The sequence below is a fragment of the Rosa rugosa genome, chromosome 3, assembly GCF_958449725.1.
Source record: "Rosa rugosa chromosome 3, drRosRugo1.1, whole genome shotgun sequence".
NCBI lineage: Eukaryota > Viridiplantae > Streptophyta > Magnoliopsida > Rosales > Rosaceae > Rosa > Rosa rugosa.
Genome location: NC_084822.1, coordinates 54,107,161 through 54,132,466, shown reverse-complemented (window position 1 = coordinate 54,132,466; position 25,306 = coordinate 54,107,161). Strand labels below are relative to the sequence as shown.

Here is a 25,306-nt window from a genome sequence, read left to right as displayed (position 1 = left end):
CACCCCATTTCTGGAGTTTTGTGCCTCTTCAGGATTTTCCGAGTAATTCTACACTTTGCCGCCCAGCTGATAAGCAGAAATAGTTATATATATTTTTCTGATTGTGGAAATTCACTTGACATTCCTTAGGGTCTTATATTTAATTTTGTATCAAATAATTATTATACTATGCTTTTGATGAGTCCTTCGAAAGGGTGAAGATTCATTTAGCCGTGTCAAAATCAATGAAACAGAAATAACATCCAGTCCGGACCGAGTCATCTTACGAGTTACAACTCTATTGCTTCCATTCACTCCCTGTTTCATGATGATATCCGAATATACTGTCATTCATTTTCTACTTCCTGTCACTGTGCATGTTTCCATTCTATGCCTGATGACGTCGCTGCTAATTGCATCTTTCTTTCTCAATGTGATTGATCTCTTCCTCTTGATCATGGTGATTATTATCATACTGTAAAGAGGGCTATATTCATGTTCAATTTCCTCCTGAATTTTACCTCATGTTTTATGGCACATCAAAGTTTATACCAACTCGATCAGGCTTAGTCAGCATAGCTTTCAAATCCTTAGTTAGCAAGTTATGGCCCCCATGACAACTATATCTTGTTCCTACATTACAAATAAACGATTACTTGACAATTCTTCCATTACTGAAAGCATCTCTTTCACACTTCACACTTGCCAATACTCCCCCTCTTTTCCCTTTAAAGTCATATATGTAACCAAATTATACCTGTAATTTCGTCTTAAAAAAAAAAAAAAAAATTAACAATAGCTGTAGAACCTGTCACATCCAGAATTCTAACACGCCAATGACTCAATCATTCTCTAACACGCTCTCTAGTGACCCACAAAGTCATAGCAGTTTCTTGCTCAAGAATCTTCTCAGTTATATAAAAGCGAAGCCCTCTTCATTAATCACCACCATATTCATTTCCAACAGGACAACATTATAGTCATGGGTAGAGTCAGGAGTTCGTCACTTGTTAGTCACCTGAAGAGAGCAGTGAAGAAAGTGAGACTCATTTTGCTTGGCCTTAAACTACAAAGGTGGCGTGTAGGTTCAATTCTTGGATGTGGTGCAACTAAAAGGCGGTGCTTGAGCTTCAATGACAGATTGGGTTTGCAGGGCTGCATAGAAGAAGTTGATACATCTGATGATCAGAATAGCTCCCACTTGAGAAGAGTTCATAGCACAATCAGTCGTTCTTCTTCGATTGATTATCAGGATGTTGATCAAAGGGCTGATGCATTCATTGCTAATTTTCGACGGCAGCTCAGATTAGAGAGACAGGTTTCTCTGGAGCTAAGCTACTGCCGGAAGGAGAGTTTTTAGAGACAAGAGAGTTCATTGTTTTGTTTAGCTGTATTGCAAAGAACTAAGGATGGTACAAATTTGATTCATTTATTGCTACTACTACTTCATTTGGGCGTTTTCATGAAAGCCATTTGATGTAGTTTTCCAAACAAAATAATTTTGTTGGTTTTTGCAGCTATGTATTACTAGTTCTGAATTGAGTGTTATCTACAACTGCTGAGTTTTGTTCTGTATAGCCATATGAATCATCTCAATTTAGCAAGAGCCACAAGATGAGAAGAAATTAATAGATGCCAGTCAAATATCCAAAAGATAATGAATGGCAAATTTATGCAGGAAACCATCTGCAGTTTCTTCTGTATTTAGCATTACTGTATATGTATATCTATGTTCAGTTCAGGAATATCTATAAGAATATGCTTTTTTTTTTTTTTTCTAAACCTTTTATATCTATGTTCCTTATTCCAATTTCCAAGCAACATGTGCAAAACCAATTAATGTACAGATTATATTATGTTACATCATTATACAAGTACATTTCGACAAAATAAGGGAAACTACAAATTTAGTGACACCTTCCTCCCATTCTAATATCAGAAAGACTTGCTGCATATGTCAAATGAATGTGTGTTAGTTTTACACAGACTGATTCAGTTTATAACAAGAACATCAATTATGGTTAATTTAATTTGGATCCTGATTCATGATCTATGACAGTCTCAAAAGCCCCAACCAAAGCTTTGACCTTGTTCCTCCTCTTCTCTTGGGCCATCAGCTTACTCGCAGTCTCCTCAATCACATCATTGTATGCAGGAGCCGCCTCCTTCTTGTTATTCCCTGTAGTAGCAGCAGCCGCTTGCGGCGTTTCTGTTACCTCTGGTTCCTCAGGCTTTGCTTCTTCTTTGATATCTCCATCTTGCCCTTCCTTTGGATCAAGCTCATTGCTTCCTCCATCAACGACTTCCATATCCACCTCATTCTTGTTTTCATCTTCTTTCTTTTCTTTGATCACCTCCTCAGCTATTGTTTCCTCGCTTGTCAGACCCGAACCCTCTTCTGGGTGGTGATCAATGTCATTGCTTTCATGATCTTTGCTAATGTGATTAACCTCTTCAACTTGATCATGGTGACCATCAATATTTTTCTCTGCTTGAGTAACTTCTTCATTATTGACATCCACATTTGCTTTTGATTCCTCTGCTGCATCTTTAACAGAAGTAGTGTCATGACCATTAGCTTGATCAGTATCTGAAGCATGATGTTGCTGCTGATCATCAAGATCTTCTTCAGCTAATTTAGGGTCCGGAAGGTCTTGACTGTTGTCCTCCTCAATACTCTCAATCTTATCCACCTCTCCAACTTCATGATGATCTAAAGCTTCCAAATTAGTTTCAAGATTAAGAATTTGTGTTATGTCATGACTCCTCGGAGCTCTTGAACTACCAGTAGTACTTCTACTACTTCTACTTTCCTTCTTACTTGAACCAGAAGTGATACCACTAGTGCTTCTCCTCAAACTAGTGCCACTACTCTTTGCAAACGAAGCCTGTGGTTTGGTTCCAGATACAGATTTACTGGTGGGTTTTGGAGCATTTGAGATGCTTTTAACTGAAAAAGATTTAGATCGAAGTGCTGGGTCTCTTGACTCTCTTCCTGGGGAGATGATTTTCCGTGGTCCTGAAGGTGATGGTGGCTTGTCAAAGGATCTTCTTCTATTTAGTGTAGGCTTTGGGGAGTTGGAGTCTTGATTATCAGAGACATGATGTTTCTTTAATGACCTGGACTTGGTCAAAGAAGGAGTCTGGCGTGATGAGCTTGCGGTTGATCTCAAATAGTTTGGCACTGGTTTTGCTGTTGATGATGAGTTTGAGGTTGAAGAAGGTTTATCAGGAGTAGTTGGTTTTGTGGGTCTTTTGGTGAGGCTAGCTGGTGATGTGCTACTTCTCCTCTCCCTCCCAGGAGTAGTACTATTTTTTGGTTTTGTTGCCATATATGCAGGTAGTACTGTCGAATTTTGTGATGATCAATCAGCTTATAAGCTTCAAAGGCTACTACCTCCCTGCATATTATCTAAACAGATTCATTAATTAGAACTTGGGAATTCTAATCTGTCCGTATGCTCTATCTGCTAATGATCTATAAACAAACAAATATGACTGCCAAATTGAATATATAGCTCCTCATAAGTCATAACTGAGAACTTCTCTCTAAAAGATTGACTTGCTACATGATCATGAGACTTTTAACCCGAACATATGTTCAGGTATGATTTTTCGTAATGATTTACATTGACAATCAAACAACATATCATTCTAAACTCTGAACTTATATGTTGATGCAAGAAACTCTATATGCAGGTCATTGGCATTGGGTCGTCCAGAAATAAACTACAACTTCATGGGGATGGGGAGGAAAGAGCCATTGGTTAAGCCCATCTGGGTCATGCATATAGGGCCAAGATGCAAAGAACCAAATGTGGCTGGCTAATTCAGAAACAACTCTCAAGCCCAAAGCTTTTCAGTCGGTATCAACTCCCTTATTTGTTGTGTGCAAGGAGAAAACGAATCCAAGTATAGGGGAGAAAATGAATTCTTGATCCTGGATATGTTCTAAAATATTAGCAAAATTTGACTTTACTGCAGAAACGGAACACCTTTTGTTTCGTTTTCTTATTCATTTTTGGTGTCAAGTGTCAACAACATATTAGGAATTTTTCACATCAGTTAAAAGAAATTGGCTTCTCTGCTATAACTATAATTTGCTAGAAAAAAAAGTGCATCATCTGGCCCTTAAAATTTCTTGATGTTTCTTGATGTGACATCAGCTGACCCTTAAAACTATATCTGACGGTTGTGATAGAATCCAAGCAAATTATAGCATGTCATATTATAGCAGAGAAGCCAAGTCCCAGTTAAAAATACATGAGAATCGATTTTCTAATATAAATCTCTCATTTAAAAATATATATGCAAGAAACGGGTCTAGAGCCCTTTATTCAAAAAAAGAAAAGAAAAAAAGAAACGGGGTCTAGAAGAGATTTCTTCATTGTACATAAAGTATAAACTATTGATCCGACTTTGGGGATCATCAATTTTGGTGTCACCTTCCTCAAGTCTTGTTCTATACGATATCAAAACATTCCATCTTTAACCCCCAAGACAAGCAACTGAAATAGTATCTTTTATAACAACCATGCATCTGATATATATACGTACAAAAGCAACCAAAAGAAGGGATTCAAAATTGAATATTTCACCAGATCAAAAATTCCATCATCAAAATCTACACATGCATGATGTTATATATGCTTGATGATCGATTCAAATGCCAAGCAAAGAGACATCCCCTCCTCCTTGTCCACCAATCTTAAAGTCAAATAAAAACTTAAAGAAGCAAAAACAGAAGAAGAAGACGGATCTGTGCAAAAGGATATGGCGTAAAAGAATGTAAATCAGAAAGAACAGAGTGAAGAGAAAGAAAGAGAGAGAGGGGGATAACGTACCTTGATGGAAGCAAAAATTGAAGGAAGAGTAAAATTAAGGGTTGGATGAATTATATGAAGGAGGAGGAATATAAGGGAGGTTTGCGGCAAAACTGAAAATAAAAGAAAGCGGGAATTACGTGCGCACGACTCAAATCAGAAAAACTGGTGGTGGTGTTTAATTCATATGGATGGATCGCACAACTCAAACTGGCGAGGTGTTGTGTTTGTTGGTGAAGATTAAATTAGTCGGAGGGCATGAGAATCAAATCAATGATCCATGTCTAATTTTGTTCATCAACAATCGAGACGTGTGGCTGCATTTGACTCTTTCATGCAATGTAGTTCATCAATATTTTAGAAGCCGATTCTTAATCTTGGTACTAACGGAATGGATCGGATATGCTTCGTGGCTTCTTTTGGAGTTTGGAATATGATCAAATATTTCCGGAAAAAAAAAATGCCGGCGATTATGATCTATATTTGTTTCGGTTATTTTACAAAATAATGTTACGCTAATCAAATTTTGTTTAAATGCGTTGTTATAAATAGTTTGGTTAAGAAAAGGCGTCTACATTGAACCGAAAGTTCAATAAATAAATCATTGTAAAAATATGAGGTCATTTTTGTAAAAATTCGAGAAGCCTAAACAAAGTTAATTATGCCCATTTTAACAAAAAAGAGAGAGTTAATTATGCCCTAAATCAGATGGAAAATGTAATGCAAGGCAAAGTGGTAGAAATCATAAGAAGTTTTTTTTTTTTTTTTGAATTAATGGTAATTCCATTGATAAAACTCATGCCAAAAAGGTCATTACATATCCACCTGCTGCCTCACAATGTTCAGAACAAGGCTTCATGGTGAAACCACAATGATACATAGGATAGACCAACTATATTCGAACTTATCGCTCACTTAAAAGCGAGCCTGTAAGTTATGGAAAAAAAAAAACATAGCGAATAGACAAGCAAAACTACACTCGTTAGAGCTCATTAAGTAACCTAACCTAGCTAACAAGCATAGGGCCCTAAAAAAATAGGGAATTATTTAGCTAAAACAAAAACTAAAAACTAAAAATTAGAGGCCACAGCCCAATAGCCCATAGTTTGCCCTAGCTTGAGCCTAACAGCAAGCAGCCAATCTAACCGCTGTCGCACTATGCCAAGCCACCAATAGTCTAACATAGCAGCCCCGCCGCCGCCACGAGGAACACCACCACCATCATCACCTGATGCGGTCAACCAGAGCCTTCAACGAAACCCAACAGGTGAAGACCCGACCTACCAAGATCAATCTCCACCACACCAAATCACCACCAAACAACTCCGCTGCCTACGCCTCCATCAAAGCCATCACTTGTGCGTTGCCCCTCGACCCACCATGTTGCCGTCAATCCCACATGCCACAACGCCCAATAGACCAAGATCCGGCAGCGATGCTGTCAAACTCCAAGCAAAGAGACAAACTGAGAACAACTATCAGCAAGCCTTTGAGGCCTGTCCGGCAGCAGCCTTGACATCACGCGATCAAGGCCGACATAGATGCCAGGCCACCACCGGACGAGCGCCGTTCGAGTACGCTGGAAGACGCGCTAGGGTTTTAGGAGAAAACTTTGAAGAGAGAGAGAGTGTGACCAACCAAGTTTAGCTAGCATTATAAGAAGTTTTTTATTCGAAGGCAAAATGGTTGAATGCACAATGCCTAAGTTCCATTTCACTAAACTTTTTACTAAATTAATCATATTAATTTGAAAATATAGAATAATATTTTTAGAGTGCCAATAACAATTCTCTTTTTCGGCCGGTATCACTCATAAGAGAATAAAAAGCTCATTAGACTTGTTTTTCTATTTTTATTTTTCCTACTTCCAAGGCAGGAGGTGCCACCGATTACTGGGCTGCGTCGTCCTCGTAATGGTGACGAGGTAATTATTTCTCCAAAAAAGCTTCGTCTTAGTTTGGCTGTGGGAAAACAAAATTTGGATGCAGTAACTATGGAGCTTATTGAGGCGACTCCTAGCACTAATGATCAACCAAAGAGAAAACATGGTCGCCCTGTAAGCAGTCTCAACAAACTGCCATATGGTACTGCGGGAAAGAATAAGACAGTCAAGAAGGATGAGGAGCAGAAGAAGACTCCAAAAAATAGCAAGAAGACCAACATGTTGCCGAGGTTGTTAGTTGCTGAAGATGGTGCTAATCCCGACCCTAAGGGGAAGGAGTTGGCATTGTTTTAGGGTTCTTTATCAGAAGTCATTCTGGATGCAAGTCTTGTTTCTTGAGTAAGGTTTAATCTCTATATGCTTTTCTAAGATGTTTCTTGTTTGTTTTTGTACCACAATTGCGTGCTGGCAAGAATAGGGTAGATGATTAATTTTGCCTTAGAAAGCGAGGTTATCTTGCTTAGTATAGGCTTGCATTCAACGAGCGTCCCTTAGATTATTAATGAGTTTAGTTTTGGCTTAGATAGGTTTATGGTTCTGTTGACCAGCTTGCTTATGTAAGTTTTGTTAGACTCTGGTCTGCTTTATGGTTTGATTACTAATGCAATCAACTCCTTTTCAAAATAAATAAATAAATAAATAAACAAAGTTCTAACTTGGAAAGGGGTTTTGTTTCATTTTACTTTTAGTTACTTGTAAATTGGATAAGAGTGCTTGTGGATTGTCTATTGGTTTGAAACCCAATTAGAATCCAAAAATAATGTGATTACGTACGAACTCATGTAAAAGACTAATTATGTGGCCCTCTACATGTCGAGGCATAAAGCATTTAGCCAAGCTGTTCTTGTGCCTTTTCTTATAGTTATGGACTTGATTAGGTATAAGAACTTTAAGATACAATTGATGTGTAAAGTGCAATTGTAGCTAGCTAGGTATGCACATTTGTATCGAATTTGTGCCACATAAATATAAATGATATATAAATCTCTGCTTTGCTTTTCTTGTTGTGCAGGCCGCCCATTACTTAATAATTTCGACCACAATGCTTATGGCATTACGCTTATCTTAATCCAACACATCGCTAAAGAACAAGATCGAAGAGCAAACACAACTAGGGCTACATCATAGATAGTGGCCGGTGAAATTAGCTTAGCTAGATCGCTAATCATCTTTCTCTTCTGCTAACAGGCAGACATGCACCTACTCGTTCTATATACTTTTATCTATCAGAGTTTGGTAAATTTGGTATAATATTGAAATCAAAATGTGTATCCCATTTGGACAGGTAAAGGGTCTACATGTTGAGGGTACTATTCCACATTGGAATGGGAGGCTAGGTAAGTCTTCAAATCATGTTTATACGTTTTTGGGAATTAATTGTTGCTGGTGTACCTTATTAATGTTATGTTCATTCTATGCAGATTTTTTTTTTTTTTTTTTTTTTTTTAACGTGAGAGTTTAGAGAGGGTTAGTGTGACTTCATCGAATCGAACAAACTAACTACAACTCATTCGGATTAATTTCACGCACACGCCAATATTATAATTAGTTACTTGTCCGTTGTTAAATATGTTGATTTCAAAGTGAATGACGAATTAACAAGAAACCGTATTTTAAATCTAATATATTAAGAGTGTATATATTATCAGATTACCTGCACAAAAACTTATTCTCGACATATATAGCACATTGTTGATAGTGCAAAAGTAAGGGCCAGAGAAGATATGGGGCGATCGAGCTTCTTATTCCTCATCAAGTGACTATTATGATGAATATATGAGGAAGGAAGGTACGAACGAATTATGGAAATTGAGACCACGACAGACGGGCGCAGCAAGGAAAAAGGTCATGATCATGATAACAATACCCATCAAATTTACTCACATGCTGCTTCTCTCTGAAGCCATCTTTGTCAGTGTGAAGATTTGTATATATTTTGATTTTTGAGTCTCTAATTTGAGTGATTGTGAAGCCTCAAGTTTACATACGTCGTGCTCCCCAAACTCTTCCTTCAAGAATCTGTGGATTTTCATCTTTGACAATTCCACAGGTTTTGTGGATAGAATACTTGTGTACTCGGATTGCTAGCCAAGGAAAAAAGTTTCGAACCCTAATTATCTGTCAATTAAGAGAAGAGGGCTTGTATATATTATTGAAATTAAAATTAAATTTCTTTTATTGATTCAAGAGGTTAAGATGATATTTAATTAGAAGTCCTCAATCAACTTGTAAGAGCTTCTATGTACAGTGGGCAACAAACATCAATCATCCCCGATTATTAGTATCTACAATATGCTAATAAATAGAATTATCGGACATGTATAAAAATAGAATCATCGCATAGTTTCCTAGCAATCTAGAGCAATTTTTTATGCCAATCACAAATAAATAAATTGAAGTGAAGCTTCAACATACTAATACAATAAATTACACCAAAACCACGTCACGATATCAGCTTTCGAACCCCTCCAACTTATCTAGAGCTAAAAGGAAACCGGTACCCATGAATACAATCCTTATTACGAGTTGGATACGTAGCCAAGGCCTTATCCACATAAGTGAATCCACTTATTCACGCATCCTCTAATAAGCGATTGCACCACACGCGCATCAATCATTGCGTGGTTGAAAGTAAAGAAAAAACCCAAACAGAAGAGAAGAAAAAAATAGAGAAAAGTTAGGGGACGGCTGATCGAGGAGTTGGTGTGGGGCTTCCAGTCTCTTCTACAAACATTAACACCCTTCCCCTTCTTTGACCCTTCCTTCACCGTCCTCCTTCCCATAACCCTCCATCTCTACCGTCGATATGATCCGACGGCTCACATCTAACGCAACCGACCTTTAGGGACGGGCACTGCTTTGGTGGTTAATTGTTCTTGTTAAGCTTCCAAAGCAGGAAACTCAAATTTAATTCAAAAATAAAATTAAAATTTTAAATAGAAAGAAGTAAAGGGAGTTTGGATCATTTCATTCTCTCGCAGAAACGTTTTTGCCTCCTCCGAAAAGGAGAGCCCTTTCTCTCTCCAAGTCCAAAGCTTGAGATAGACTTTCTCTCTCTAAAGTCCAAAGCCATCAACTTTTCGCTTCTGGGTATTCAGGCCACGAAGAACACAAGCAGAATTGTTAGGTAGAACGAAGAATCATCATCCTTTACCTTTCTATATAAGTTCCACTGATTGTTCACGTATATTGGGTTTTTCTTTTCTTTTCTTTTCTTTTTTGAATATGGGTTTATATCTCCACGATGATAATCAGTTCTGCTGTTCATAGCTAGCTGGGCTTTCATATTCAGCATCATCATGATCATGATTCTATTTTTTTTTTTTTTTTTGATGTTCCGCTAGTTGCTCTTTCTCATCAATAAGTAAATAGTATTTTGTGAAGCTCTGAATTCTGTTTTGGTGGTTTTATCTGTGAGAGATTTAAGCTTTTGAAGCCCTTAAATGAAGGGATGAGAGAGGCTTTTGTAACCATTGCTACTTATTTTGTGTGGAGAATAATTCAAAGGAAAAAAAAAAAAAAAAAAAAAAGGAATGAGAAGCCCACTTTTTTTGGGGATGATATAAGGGGCGTGTGGCCATCTGGATCCTTTTTCTACTCATTCATTTGTTCCTTTTCGTGTTTTCACAAAATCAAGATATTGGGTTCTATTCCCTATTATCAGTTCTTTTTCCAGGAATGATTCAACTAATGGAAACAGAGGAGGTCTTGATATGCTTATATTGTGCTTTGTTAATCCTAGTTTCGCATATTTCAATCTGATTATCAGTGCATGTTACGGCTTTTTTGATCGGTTCTTGTGTATGCTGTGTTGAACGTTTGTGTGTGTTTGGAGTTGTGCAATTGCTTTGTATAGGTTGGACTCGGAAAAAAAAATCCTAATGATGGATATGAAATTTATGCATCATTGTAGGGTAGACATCAGTAGTGATAACATATATGAAAACACGTATTCATGTTTATGGAGTGATTTGTTAATGACTTTTTGGCAAGATGACAAATTTGTGTTATAATAATGGTGGCAATGAAATCTGTCTGAATTTCAGCATAATGCCAACTTTTTATATGAGAGGTTTATAAACTTTTATATCGAGTAAGAATCTGAGATCAAATCAACCATGGTTGCTGGCTTTAGCAGCCTTTCTCAGAATGGAAGTAGGGGTCTGTTTTTGGCTAATGTCATTCACAACAACCAGGAAGCTTCTTACTTGATTTTATTACTTCCAGAAGGTGAAATCAACCAGTATATGTCCAGCCCCCAGTATCAATTCTGATCAAAAGATGTTTAAATGCAACCCTTCGTGGCCCAGTATTCTTAGACTTTAATTAGATACTTGAAACTGGAACCTTAATCATTTCGGTTCGCTTATACCAGTGGGTTTTCCATTCTCCCTTTATTTATTTTTTCGGTTTACATTGAATAATTTGACTCAATGTGTGATTTCTTTCTCTACAAAAACTGTGTGTATAATTTGCCTACAAATTAACAAACCTAGCCTATTAGCAGCTTTTCTTCAGGGTTATTAGTTATAAACAGTCAATGCTCTTTTTATCGTACTAAGGTTCCTTTAAATATTGACAATGTGTATCGGAACTTTGAAGCTTCCTATTGTTTTACTTGGAAATGGCATCTCTGATCTAAATTATTGATCTTACTGTTCTTATAGAATTGAAGGACCCAGACCGCCCTTCATGGATGAGTATTCCGGTAAAAGAGCTAGTGATGGACTTGTCTCTAGAAAGGGGCCTAGTCTTGTTTTGAGGGAAACTCCAAACAAAGATCGTAATGCTCAGGTCTGCAGCCGACTGGGATGCAGTGGAAGACTGAATTCTGTGAAAGGTGCTCAAATTGAAAAGGCCAAATCTTCAAAGCCTGCATTCCGCTCTTCTTCAAATGGTAAAGAGATAGTTGGAAGTTCCTCTAGGTCTTGCATTTCTGTTGGCAACTCAAGAAAATCCGGTAGAGAACCTTGCAAAAAGCTATCTTCTAATTTGGAAACAGATTCATCTGAAACCAGCAGTGTTCAGGATGATCCAGAAGTGTCAGAAGTCACTCCTCCACCTGGAAAGATTCAGAGAGGACTTCACCCTGAATCTAAAAATGGGGAGTCTAGTGAAGTCTCCTTGATGGAAGTTGGAAGCTCCGATGTATCATCAAATACAAGATCCCGGAGGAATTTCAATCAGAGAACTGGATTGCGCAACCAAGAAACGTTATTGGGTTCTTCTGTTCCTTTCGGATATAAAAACAACAACCAGACAACACGATCTAGCACAACCAGGAATGGCTTAAGAAATCTAAGGTGCAATTCAGTATCTGATGTTGTTCCGTCCAGTTGTTCATCATCAGACTCGAGCGTCAACAGGAGGGAGACCCTAAAGAAAAGAATTTCTGAAGGAGAAAGTAGCTCAGCTGCTAAGGGGAAGAAGATGAATGGGTCATCTTCTGGGCAAAACTCCAGTTCGAGCCATGGAATCTCAATTGCTGATTCAAGAAGAGGTAGAAATATACCTCCTAACAGGGATAATGGTGTTGCGTCAGTTAGGACTCGGAGAACTGTTACTGGTCACACAAGGGCTAGGATTTCTAATCAAGGAAGTGGAAACAATATGTCAAGCAATGGATCTTCTGCAGTTGGCCCTCATATGTCCCAACCTGAGATGTCTATCGATATGAATGGTGCTAGTTCATCACAACACTTATCTTCTGAAGCTCCTTTAAATCGGCCAAATTCTTATAGTAGACCAGGTAGTAGCAGTAGACCAGGTAGTGGCAGTGGGAGTTTACATGGCATGATGCGATCTGGTACTGCAGATATTGGTTTTTCCCGGTCTCTAATGAATCAGGATGGTCAGCGACGCTACAACATGGATGGAATTGCAGAGGTATTGTGCAAAAATATTAATGTACATCTTATGATATCATTTATAAGGTTTTCCTTGCTTCCTTGGTGTGGAGATTTGTAAAAGAACTGATGTAGTGATGACTTCATTCTTTTATCTGTTCATTTCATAAATTTGTGTAGGTATTGCTAGCACTGGAGAGGATTGAACAAGATGAAGAGCTATCATTTGAGGTAGTTAATTATAGGGTTTGGGTGTTTCTGTTCAGTTGGCTGAGTTTTGTTGTTAAAACTATTATTTGTCTTATTGCAGCAAATACTTGTTCTTGAGACCAATTTGTTCCTGAATGGCCTAAACTTCTATGATCAGCATAGAGACATGAGACTGGATATCGATAACATGTCATATGAGGTTTGCTATTGCTGTCATATTGCTACATTACAATAGTAACTCTCGTTGTTCTGTTTTGTTTTAATGATATTCTGACTTGGTCATGATGCCTGTAAATGTTTCATTACCATCAATGCCACTATAATAAAATCAATCCTAAGAATCAACTAATGGTGGGTCAATAACACAATTTGTTGCGGCCATTCTTATATCTTCAGCAGTTTTGCTTACAGCATTTCACTGGCAGGAATTGTTAGCATTAGAAGAGAGAATGGGTTCTGTAAGCACAGCATTGCCAGAAGAAGCACTGACAGATTGCATTAAGAAAAGCATCTATCAGTCTGAACCTCCAGAGGATGCATCCATAGGCTGTGATAATAAGGATGAAGTCAAATGCAGTATCTGCCAGGTCACTTACCCATAGCTCAGAACTAGTTTTTTTTTTTTTTTTTTTATTTGTGCAAACAATTTTTATGCTTCCACAACTGTTTTTAGTTATAGGGTTGCACACACATGCATCAGATTCCTCATACAGAGACTAACAGCCAATACTCTTTGATCTTTTACAGGAGGAATATGTGGCTGGAGACGAAGTTGGGAGGTTGCGGTGTGAGCATAGTTATCATTTAGTCTGCGTAAATCAATGGCTGCGGGTTAAGAATTGGTGCCCTATATGCAAGGCGGCAGTGGCTACAGCTGCGGCTGAACCCTCATCACCATCACCATCATCACCCTCATCACCATATTCGACATAATTCAATCGTTAAAATCTTTTGGAGGAGAGGAGAGAGAGAGAGAGAGTGAGAGTGAGACATTCCTCATTGTACAAAACTTGCTTCTCCTCCCTTTTCTCTTCTGTTTTAGTTCTCAACCTCTTAATGTACAGATCAATTGTCTTTCATGTCAACTAGTTAATAAACCCGAGCTGTTGGTGTTACAGCGGGTAACTCTGCACTCTTTGTGGAATTGTGAATACATACAACAAAGTGGTGCTCTTCTTTCTACATTTAGGTTTTTTTTTTTTTTGGATTGCCCAAAAAAGAAAAAGGGTGTTTGGTTGGTCTATTTGGTAGTTTGTTAGTGGTACCTTCTCCACGTGATCTTGAACACTCGTAGCCCCCTTTTGTATATATCAACCCAGGCAGATCAGGAACTTGGCGTGGACTTTATATCTGGAAAAGGAAAGAATTACCATTTCTTTTAGCGAACCCCAGACAAGTGAACGTGTATGATGGGATTGGTCCCCATTTTCATTTCCACACTAGAACATCAGAATCTGGGAAGTTTTAAGAACCTGCCCCTGTCGATTTTGGGTTTGATTCATCTTGTACTTGTAATGCACGTAATAGCATAGGAATCTCAGAAACGGCCCTGGTTGATTTCGGGTTCAGATTTTGCCTGTACTTACTTGCGGCGCAAGCAAGAGCATAGGAAACAGCCCCTTTCCTTTCATATTTAGGTCCAAGAATCAGAATGTAAGAAGAAAGGAATCCTCATCTCTACCATCCGGTTCTGATATGATCATCAAGAAACTCACTGCCCCGATCCTCCCAGTCGAGAAACGTTGCTTCTTCTCTTCCATCAGCTGTTATCTTCCTCCTTCCCAGCTCTTCTTCATCCTCTCTCACCCAAATTGGCAAAAACACCCTTCCCTGAAAAAGCTAATCCCCTCGATATCCCCATCACATGTCACTTTTCTCTTTAGTCTTTACCCTCAACCTGGACCCAAAAACTGCCTTCCAATTTTTCACATTTTGGGTCTACCAAAACCCTAGGCTGCTTTCAGGTTCATTACGTCTACATATAACTGTTTGATATTGGGGCATCTTAGAAATAGGGATATGGATATATAGTGCTTTTAGGGTTCTTAAGCTAATGTGTGTGATGAGGGTTGTGAAAGAAATGTGGTTCATTTAATAATTTAGTAGTTTAGTACAGGGGCTTTGTGAGGCGGGGGAGGTTGATGAGGCTTTGGAGTGGTTCTCTCACATTGGGGAAAATGATAGGTTCTGGAATGTGAGAACATATAATGTTGTTATTGATGCATTGTATGGATTAGGAAGGAAATCGGAAGCTGTAAAATTATTTGATAGAGATGTTGTGAGCCGGATGTATGTACAGCGTAACATGTGTAACGGAACTATGCTGGATGACGCTAGAAAGTTGTTTGATTTGATGCTAGAAAGCTACAACATCCGATAATACATAGATTCATGCATATTGCAAGAAGGGAATGGTTGAGACTGCAATTGATGTAGACATGTAGTCGAAAGATTGTTGCCCCGATGCTAAAACGTTTAGTATGTTGATTATGGTTTGTTAAGAGGAATCAGGCAATGGGATTGCTTGATAAAATGCTTTAAAGAAAGCTCTCACCAGATGTGAATACATACACCTCATTGATACAAGGGCAGTGTAAAGCAGGTCATTTCGACGGTGCTTATAGGCTGCTTGATTTGATGAAGCATAGTGATTTGGTTCCTAACCAGTGGACTGCTAGTGTTATTATCGACGCTTTTTGTAAGAGGGGGAGAGTAGAAGAAGCTCAAGCCTTCTTTGATTCTCTCTAGGAGAGAGGCATTAAGCCAAATAAGGTGATATTGTTATAGTGTAATTGATTTTATACTATTAATGTCTATATCATGTATTAGGTACAATAGTAAAGAGATAAGTGTAATGGAATGTGGGGGTTATAATAGTGTATTTTCTATGCTTTTTTAACCCTCCAATTTGAGAAGAATAAACTCACCAATTCACTCTTCAATCTCTCCATCTACACTCTCTCCTTCTCTCTGTTTAGTTTTCGATTGTTCTTCAACACGTTATCAGCACGACGCTCTAGAATTAGAATCGAAAAAACAAGAGTAGAGGAAGTTCATCATCCGATCGAAGTCATTTTCCTAAACCTACAAAAAAAACCTCCAAACCCTATCACATATCAAAGCTCTTGATCCAAGAAGCCCAGAACCGGTTTCAGAACCTCCAGAACCGGCCGGAAACCCACTGAACCGGCCACCGAAAAAATTGAACCGCTGCCGGACCGCTGTCGAGTCCTGCCGAAGCCCTGCCGACACCTACCGAGCGGATCTGCCGAGACCTGTCGACAGCACCTGCCGACATCTGCCAGGGACCTGCCGACATCTGCCAGGGACCTGCCGAGCACCTGCTGAGACCTGCCGAGCAACTTTCTGGCCACTTTCCGGACAACTTTCCGACACTTTTCCGGCGACTTTCCGGACACTTTTTCGGCGATTTTCCGACACTTTTCCGGCGACTTTCCGACAACACTATTTCAATGTATTCTTTACTAAAAGTTCCCGCTTTTGAGTTTTTACTCCTTTTCTTTTCTTGAAAACTTACAATTGAAAAAGCGGAATTATAGAAATTCACGCTAAACGAACTAAGAGCGTTCGTAATCGATGAACTAAGAGTGTTCATAAGACTTCGGACTAAAGAGCGTCCATAAGCATCGATTGTTTCGGTCTAATCCAAATATCTTGGAAATTGATTTCTTGGTAGCATAGCTCGGAAATCTTGTTATTTTAGTTTTCGTGGAAGTTTAAACTCCGAAACTAATATATCTTCTCCTTATTTTCAGGATGTCGAATGAACCTAGACTCGACTTTCCCATGCTTGACTCAACAGGCTCAGAATACCACAGTTGGGTCACCGATGTTGAGAACCACCTCACTTCACAAGGAATATTGCATATAATCCAGGTACCTAACCCGGATCTTGTGTTCGCTCGAACACCGACAAAGCATGCTCATGCAGTTATATTGATGCGACGTCATATGGACAAAGCACTCAGGTTAGATTATATGTCCATCAAGAATGCAAGAGAGCTCTGGGTAGCACTAGAGGAGCGTTTTGGCAATATCCAAGATACCCTCCTCCCTGACTTGAAGGGTTAGTGGAACAATATACGCTTCTCCGACTTCAAGTCTGTTTCTAAATACAATTTAGAAGCTCTTCGCCTCAAAGCCATGTTGAGGTTCTGTAACAAACCTATCACAAAAGAAGAGCTAATTGAGAAGACTCTCTCCACCTTCCCAGTCTATGCAATTGTACTGTCAAAGCAATATCGCACTGACTTCAATGCTGGACGAATTACGAGGTTTAATGAGCTTATAAATATTTTGTCGGTATCTGAGAAGCACGACAACATCCTCATAAAGAATTATAATTCAAGGCTCGTCGGAACCAAGAGCGTTCGTGAGGCAAATTATAGCGCACCCAAAAGAGAACGCAAGGAACGGTACCCTAATAACAGGGGATATGAAGGACAAATGGGGACATATAACCGCTCCAATAAGGAAGGAAACCGCAACTTTAGAGCGGGCACACGTGATGGTAACTCCACACGTGGGAGAAGTGGATATGGCAACACCATGGGCCGTGGAAGTAGCACCATGAGCCGTGGTGGCAACATGGGCCGTGGAGGTCGCCGCATAAGACGTGGTAGTAGCAGTCGAAACCCTCCTAGGGAATATCCACAAAATGCATAACGTGCACCTCAATTAAAGGGAGGCAACCACAATGATTTGTGTTATCGATGTGGATCAACTGAGCATTGGTTCAAGCTATGCAAGGCAAGTGACCAACTAGTTGCAAAATACAGGGCATATAGGGACCTGAGAGAGCAAGAAGTTTACCTTGCAGAAGATGAAAATGGTGAAGATGTCAATCTCACCATTGAGGACTTCAAAGCTATAGATGAAGAGCACAAAGATGCTGCAGACTTTGATTAGAATAGTCCTTTCTATTTTCCAAGAACGGCAAATATGCCTTAGTCAATAAATGACAATTGTATTAACTCTTTCTCTACTGGCGCACCCAATGAAATATGATGTCTAGGAAAGTGATTAAGATTGGGGTATTTAAGTGAGCCTCGCTCCACCAACATCTCTCTACTTCTCTGGTCATATTTTATTGGAGTTACCAAACGGATTGAGTGACTACAATTTGTCTAGGTTTGATTTTTGGAATGGACTTTGGAAAAACCATGATGTAATCATTGGAAATTTTCCTTACTAATAAAGTATCGCATTATGTCATAAGACATGTGTTAATATTCCGAGCTTTATTTTTTTCAGTATGTTTTCCGGAGAATTGGAATGCCTTCTTGATAGTGGTACCACACATACTATATTACGACATAGGCAATTATTTTTATGGATGACGCCTAGTCGATCCTCCGTAACAACGATGGCAGGACCATCACAATTGATTCATGGTCGAGGACCAGCTCAATTTCTGTTACCAAATGGCACAAATATTAATGTTGCCGAAGCTCTATATGCTCCAAGCGCCGGAAGAACCCTATTGAGTTTTAAATATATAAGAGCCAATGATCTTCATGTGAAAACACATTGTGAGAATGGACAAGAGTTCATTTGCATCACCTCTAATAACTACGAAAATACACAAGTATTAGAGAAACTAGTGTGTCGCTCTAGTGGATTGTATGCAACCACTATTAGAGTCATTGAATCCAACCATATCATGAATGAAAATTTATGGGATTCTGACACATACAGGCTTTGGCACGATCGTTTGGGACATCCAGGTCGTGATATGATGCTCCGTATATTAAAAACTTCACACGGACATCCATTCTTCAAAACGAAAAGAAGTACGAACCAAAGATTGGTCCAAAGAGTTACTTCTGAAACATATAATTCGTTTTGCAAAGCTTGATCTTTAGCAAAGGTAGGATCGAGGCCATCCTATGCAAAGGACACTAAAGACAATATACCATTCTTGCAAAGAATACAAGGTGATATTTGTGGACCTATCCAACCAACTTGCGGACCATTTAGATATTTTATGGTGTTGGTTGACGCATCGACACGTTGGTCACGTGTCATGCTATTATCCACAAGAAATGCTGCATTTGCTAAACTCCTAGCACAAATCATTAAGTTAAGGGCTCACCACCCTGATCATCCTATTAAGTCAATTCGTCTTGACAATGCTGGAGAGTTTACATCAAAGACTTTTAATGATTATTGCATGTCCATTAGGATCGAGGTTGAACACCCTGTCCCTCATGTACACACCCAAAATGGTCTCGCAGAAGCTGCCATTAAAAGACTTCAAATGGTTGCTAGAGCATTGGTCATGCGCACCAATCTCCCTATCTCTGCTTGGGGTTATGCAATATTGCACGCAGCTGTGCTTATTCGTCTGAGGCCCACTGCCACCCAACCCTTTTCTGCGTCTCAGATGGTGACTGGGTATGAGCCTGATGTCTCACACTTACGCATATTTGGGTGTGCAGTTTATGTGCCAATTGCTCCGCCACAGCGCACCAAAATGGGTCCTCAAAGACGATTAAGCCTTTATGTTGGATATGACTCTCCAACCATTATCCGCTACATAGAACCCTTGACAAGCGATCTATGTACCGCAAGATTTGCGGATTGTCACTTTGATGAGACGGTCTTCCCGTCGTTAGGGGGAGATATGAACACTAATGTTCAACAGAAACGACAGAATTTGTCGTGGTCTGTCCCCACTTTGTCTCATCTTGACCCCAAAACCGCACAGTCCGAAATTGAAGTGCGGAGAATTCTCGATCTTCATAACGTGGCAGAATCAATGCCTGATGCGTTTTCTGATATCGCTAAAGTGACGAGATCATACATACCTGCTGCAAATGTGCCTGCAAGGATTGATGTCCCTAAAACTAGAGGACATGACGCCATCTCAAAAATACATTATGAGAATAGTGCCAACATCCCCTATATGGGTGACGCAGTGGCTAGGACCACGACTCCTGCCAGGAAGCGCGGGAGGCCCAAAGGTTCGATGGATTCTCGCCCAAGAAAGAAAGCGAGTTTGGCACAAAATAATCCATTAATCATCGATACAAATAATCCATCTCATGAGAATATTCCGGATTATGGTTATGTCCAAGAGACATCATTGGAGGATGCTCCAATAACAGAACCAATTCCAGAGAATAGAGAGATCTCCATGAATTACAACAGTATACATGTGATGATGGATAGAAATTCTATGACTATTGATGATGCATTTGCATATCATATTGCAAAAGGAATTCTAGAAAACGATGATATCGAACCGCGCTCCGTTGAAGAATGTCAACGAAGAGACAATTGGCCTAAATGGAAAGATGCGATCCAGACTGAATTGGATTCACTAACAAAGAGACAGGTATTTGGGCCTATAACGCTGACACCCCCAAATATAAAGCCTGTTGGCCATAAATGGGTCTTTGTTAGAAAGCGTAATGAGAAAGATGAGGTTGTTAGATACAAAGCTCGCCTTGTGGCGCATGGTTTCTCACAGCGCCCTGGAATCGACTACGAGGAGACATATTCTCCCGTAATGGACATTATAACGTTCCGCTACCTTGTCAGTTTGGTAGTTTCCGAAAAACTAGACATGCAGCTTATGGATGTGGTTACAGCATATCTCTATGGCATGGGGATCTAGATTCAGAGATATATATGAAGGTTCCAGATGGACTTCAATTACCCAAATCAAGTGGCTCTAAACCACGGAGCGCGTTTTCAATAAAATTAAGACGCTCACTATACGGATTGAAACAATCCGGACGGATGTGGTATAACCGTCTAAGTGACTACTTGATTGGAAAGGGATATGTTAACAATGAAATATGCCCATGCGTGTTCATTAAAAGAACAAGTTCCGGATTTGCAATTGTAGCAGTTTATGTCGATGACATGAACCTAATTGGAACTCTAGAAGAGTTAAGAGAAACTGCTAAATATTTGAAATCCGATTTTGAGATGAAAGATCTTGGGAAAACACGGTTTTGTCTCGGAATAGAACTCGAGCACCGTAGAGATGGGATTATGATCCATCAGTCAGCGTATACTCAAAAATTACTAAGACGCTTTAATGAAGATAAAGCAAAGCCTGTGAGTACTCCCATGATCGGCCGTAGTCTTGAGCCCAGAAAAGATCAATTTCGTCCAAAGGATGAGGACGAGGATTTATTAGAGGCTGAAATATCCTATCTAAGTGCAATAGGCGCATTATTGTATTTCGCTCAATGCACAAGACCGGATATCTCATTCGCAGTGAACTTGTTAGCTCGACATAGTTCTGCGCCAAACACGCCGCCATTGGGTTGGTATAAAGACAATCTTTCGATACTTAAGAGGTACGATTGATATGGGCTTGTTTATCCCTACAGAGAGAAAAGAAAAGACGGAAGCATGGGATCGAACCCCACAAGGCAAAAGGCCACCTTCCAAAATAAAGGCGCTGGCGACACCGTCCATGGTAGCCAACGTTCTCCTCCTCCCCTCCATCAAAATAAAAATGATGTTTTGATGGGCTTTGCTGATGCAGGGTATCTCTCTGACCCTCACAAAGGTCGCTCCCAAACAGGTTATGTCTTTACCATGGGAAGCACCGCGATATCTTGGAGGTCTACAAAACAGACCCTTTTTGCTACTTCCTCAAATCATGCAGAGATTATCGCTCTACATGAAGCTGTGCGTGAATGCATATGGCTAAGGTCTATAATTAGACATATTCGAGGAAGTTGTGGTTTGAAGTCTACCACGGATGAACCTACATGCATTTATGAGGATAATGCAGCTTGTATTGAACAAATGAAGTTAGGTTTCATTAAAGGCGACAACACCAAACATATATCGCCTAAGTTCTTTTATAATCAACAACAACAATCACTTCTAAATATTGAAGTAAATCAAATCCGATCAGAGGATAATATAGCAGACTTATTTACTAAGTCGTTACCAAAATCCACCTTCGAGAAACATGTGAAGAGCATCGGATTGAGAAAGTTATCTGAACTCCCATAATTGTAATTATCAGGGGGAGTTGAAATTAGGAGGAATATCCAGACCATCGTGTACTCTTTTGTCCTTCGTCTAAGGTTATTTTTCCCACTGGGTTTTTACCTGGCAAGGTTTTAATGAGGCACATCTTTAGTATGGTCGCCCCACTTATACTGCATCCCTCTCGTAGACATACTACCTACTTATGATGCTGATAAGAAGACTCCACTTATCTCCGAAGATACGGTATTGCTACTCCACACTCATGCGCGTTGTGCTCTTTTTCTCATTCGACCATGATTGTTTTTTCCCACAGGGTTTTATTACTTGGCAAGGTTTTTAACGAGGCAACTTAGAAGCGCATCACCAAGACAATACTATTAAACATGATATATCCAAGGGGGAGTGTTATAGTGTAATTGATTTTATACTATTAATGTCTATATCATGTATTAGGTACAATAGTAAAGAGATAAGTGTAATGGAATGTGGGGGTTATAATAGTGTATTTTCTATGCTTTTTATCCCTATATAAACCCTCCAATTTAAGAAGAATAAACTCACCAATTCACTCTTCAATCTCTCCATCTACACTCTCTCCTTCTCTCTGTTTAGTTTTCGATTGTTCTTCAACAGATATATAGTTATATACTGTTTTGATTGATGGTTACTGTAAGTTTGGGGAAATCGGTGATGCTCTTTCTTTCTTCGATAGAATGCTTAGTGAGGATTGTTTGCCAGACTGTCACAATGCGTTTATACACTGGTTTTGCCAAAAAGCCAACACAACAGAAGCAATGTCAATGGTGGGCAAGATGTCAAGTACTGGTGTGAAGCATTGGAGTCATGCAAGTTGCTTCTATGCGGACTTTTTGATGAACATGTGGTGGCTCCTATCCAAAATTTTCAGCCGATAGCACACATTGTGGCTCAACCTCAAGTGTCTATCACCACGAATGCTGCTGGTTCATCACAACAGTTATTTTCTGAAACTCCTTCAATTCGGCGAAAAGGTAATGCATCCGTTCTTTAGTTAATCTCATTATTTCATAAAATTGGTGTAGGTGTTGCTGGCTATTTGGAGCATAGGAAGAGGTGAAGAAGAGCTAACATTAATGTAGTTAATTATAGAGCTTTTTGTGTTCACTTATCGATTGTTGGTTGTTTACAGCATTTCACATTTTCACTATTTGATGGCAGGACTTGTTACTGGGCAGTGTAAGCACAGTGTTCACAGAAGAAGGAATTTTCAGATTGCCCTAAGAAGCAGATGTGATAATAAGGATGATGTCAAATTGCTGTATTGCCGGTTCCTTTTCTCATAGGTGTTGATTTCGTTGTCCTTGTACAAGGACACAGATTCTTTATATAGCACAGTGATAGTTATTGCCCTCTCTTTTCTTACAGTAAGCGTGTGTGGCTGAAGATGAAGTGGGTTCTTGCGATGCGAGCATAGTAATCGTGTTGTCTGTGTAAACCAGTGGCTGCCGCAGCAGTAGCATCACCCTGACCGTCGCCACCGTCTCCGAAACTCGATTGTTAAGTCTTTCAGAGGAGAGATAGAGAAAAGAGGAATGTACTTTGTACAAACTTTGCTTCTTTTACTTATTTCCTAGTAGTTTTTACCCTTTTTTTATGTACAGATGAATTCACTTTCACGATTTATTAGTTGTGAATGTTTCCGTATGGTTGTTTAAACTTTAACGATGACCCTTCTTCTCTAGAATAAGAATTCCCATTATAGTTCACTTTTCGACTTTTACTGCGATCATTATTTTATCCAAAGGAGGTTACAAATGCCCAAAAAGGAAAGGTATACAGAGCTAGCCTGTATTTTCTTGGATACAATTTCAGAAGTGGGGAAAGGGGTTGGGACCAAAAAGTTTCCAAATCAAAACTTGAATAGATTGACTGACTAGGTTCCGGTACAGACTGAGCCTTGGAATAGTGACGTGTGTAGGAACTAGGATATGGGCATAAAGTTAAGGTTTGGTTCGATTGAAACAGGTAAACGTGGCACTACTTTAAGGATGTCCCAAACCGTACATACGTACTATTGCGGAACATGCTGCTCATCATTCCTGCGCACAGCCGCCAGAGAGACAGACACAGAAACTGAGTTCACCGGAAAGATGATCGGAATCTTCAACCCGGATATCAGAAAGGGACCCACATGTGCCAAAATGTCAACCACATGTGGGCCCTACATTACCCTGCTCTCCCACAACAGAAGAATCACAAACACAATTAGTGACCTGAATGTTAACAAAGCCAGTGTTAATGATAATGAATTAATGGAACCTCTCCAGATTCCGAGTTAACTAACCTAACCCGACCGTGGAAGCGGTCTCATATCTCAGAAGTCAAAGCAGAGATGAGTGCGGGTGTCATCTTCCCCAGCACAAAATGACGAGGCCAGCGACGCTTACCAAGACAAGTGAGGCTAGGCTAGCTAGTATCCAGCAGACACATCAAGCCCCAACATGTTTGTTTTGTCTCTGCAACTCTATTTAGTTCCATAGTCCCAAAGAACCAACAATGATATAATACAAAGAATATGCAGCATCCCAACTCCAAATTCTCTGCTTCTTATGAATCTGAAGAAGCTCCCTACCAGAACAATTCAGACTTTAAAGAAGATGCAGAGAACTAAGCCTTGGGACCTAAAACAATTATTTTTTGTTCAAAAAGGAAAAAGAAAAAAAAATATATGTGTATATACAAGTATATATCACATCAATCATCCATCATCTGTGAATCAACAGTTCCTTCTTCCACTTTCTAGAAGCCTAGGCAAGAATGTGGCAACTTTCTAACTAGCCTTCACCAGAAAATTCTATATTTTATGTAAAGAAAGAAGCAATAAATTGTAAAACAAACAGAAGATATATCATAGTTCCATTATCCAAGGACTTTCCACAGACCTGGGCAAGATGTATGGTACCATAACCTATTTATAAGTACGCTTAAATAAAAATAGTTGAAACAAATCTGTATGTTATTTCCTAAACGTTTCAAGGTAGACCACAATCAGGTTGGGCCTAGGGTCAAAACCCACTCAGAAACAACAACCCAGATACTTCTAAGCTGCAGTTCCAAGAACAACCTATCTTTAAGCAAACAATGAAATAGAGAATAAAATAATCATAAGAAAAAAACTGCAAGTAGAAATATGTTTACAGAGAATTGAGCTCTTCTTGCCTTCTTGGTTACCATGAGAAGTTAGCACAAAACCTTGACCAAATTAATTTTTTTTCTTTATTATCAAGAAAGTTCTTTTCTTTTATCAGAAAAGCATGCTCAAAGTTCAAGCTTGAAATGTGACTCTGCTCAGACACCTAAACCTAAGCAAAAATTTAAGAAGTAGGAGAATGAGAGTAATGTATGTAAGATTATTTGCCTACACACAGATGTACAAATAAGTGATATACACAATTGTACAAACAAGTGAAGTATGTACAAAGAATTTGATCTTCATGAACATTAACACCATCATGATCAAAGTTCAAGCTTGAATTTTAACA

The 25,306-nt window shown here is 39.2% G+C and overlaps 4 protein-coding genes across 5 annotated transcripts; 3 read left to right on the top strand and 1 right to left on the bottom strand.

Moving 5' to 3' along the window:
- The first annotated feature begins 961 nt into the window (after positions 1 to 961).
- Positions 962 to 1,339, top strand: LOC133737951 (uncharacterized). Its single transcript, XM_062165410.1, has one exon. It carries the CDS (start codon positions 962 to 964, stop codon positions 1,337 to 1,339), a length of 378 nt encoding a protein of 125 aa, XP_062021394.1.
- Positions 1,340 to 1,804: 465 nt separating this feature from the next.
- Positions 1,805 to 5,110, bottom strand: LOC133735377 (uncharacterized). Of its 2 annotated transcripts, none has more exons than XM_062162788.1 (2): positions 4,824 to 5,110; positions 1,805 to 3,391 (listed from the first exon to the last, which is right to left on the bottom strand). In XM_062162788.1, the coding sequence occupies exon 2, from the start codon at positions 3,309 to 3,311 to the stop codon at positions 2,001 to 2,003; it is 1,311 nt and encodes a 436-aa protein (XP_062018772.1). In that variant the 5' UTR covers positions 3,312 to 3,391; positions 4,824 to 5,110; the 3' UTR covers positions 1,805 to 2,000. The 2 variants fall into 2 exon arrangements, with proteins under 2 accessions (XP_062018772.1, XP_062018773.1); XM_062162789.1 differs by having other exon boundaries at positions 1,805 to 3,380.
- Positions 5,111 to 9,650: 4,540 nt separating this feature from the next.
- LOC133738343 (E3 ubiquitin-protein ligase MBR2-like) lies at positions 9,651 to 13,982 on the top strand. The gene is made up of 6 exons (XM_062165866.1): positions 9,651 to 9,871; positions 11,412 to 12,630; positions 12,771 to 12,821; positions 12,901 to 12,999; positions 13,226 to 13,387; positions 13,548 to 13,982. Exons 2-6 carry the CDS (start codon positions 11,437 to 11,439, stop codon positions 13,731 to 13,733), a joined length of 1,692 nt encoding a protein of 563 aa, XP_062021850.1. The 5' UTR covers positions 9,651 to 9,871; positions 11,412 to 11,436; the 3' UTR covers positions 13,734 to 13,982.
- A 2,982-nt stretch (positions 13,983 to 16,964) lies between these two features.
- LOC133737949 (uncharacterized) lies at positions 16,965 to 17,729 on the top strand. The gene is made up of 2 exons (XM_062165409.1): positions 16,965 to 17,480; positions 17,562 to 17,729. Exons 1-2 carry the CDS (start codon positions 16,965 to 16,967, stop codon positions 17,727 to 17,729), a joined length of 684 nt encoding a protein of 227 aa, XP_062021393.1.
- The last annotated feature ends 7,577 nt before the right edge of the window (positions 17,730 to 25,306 follow it).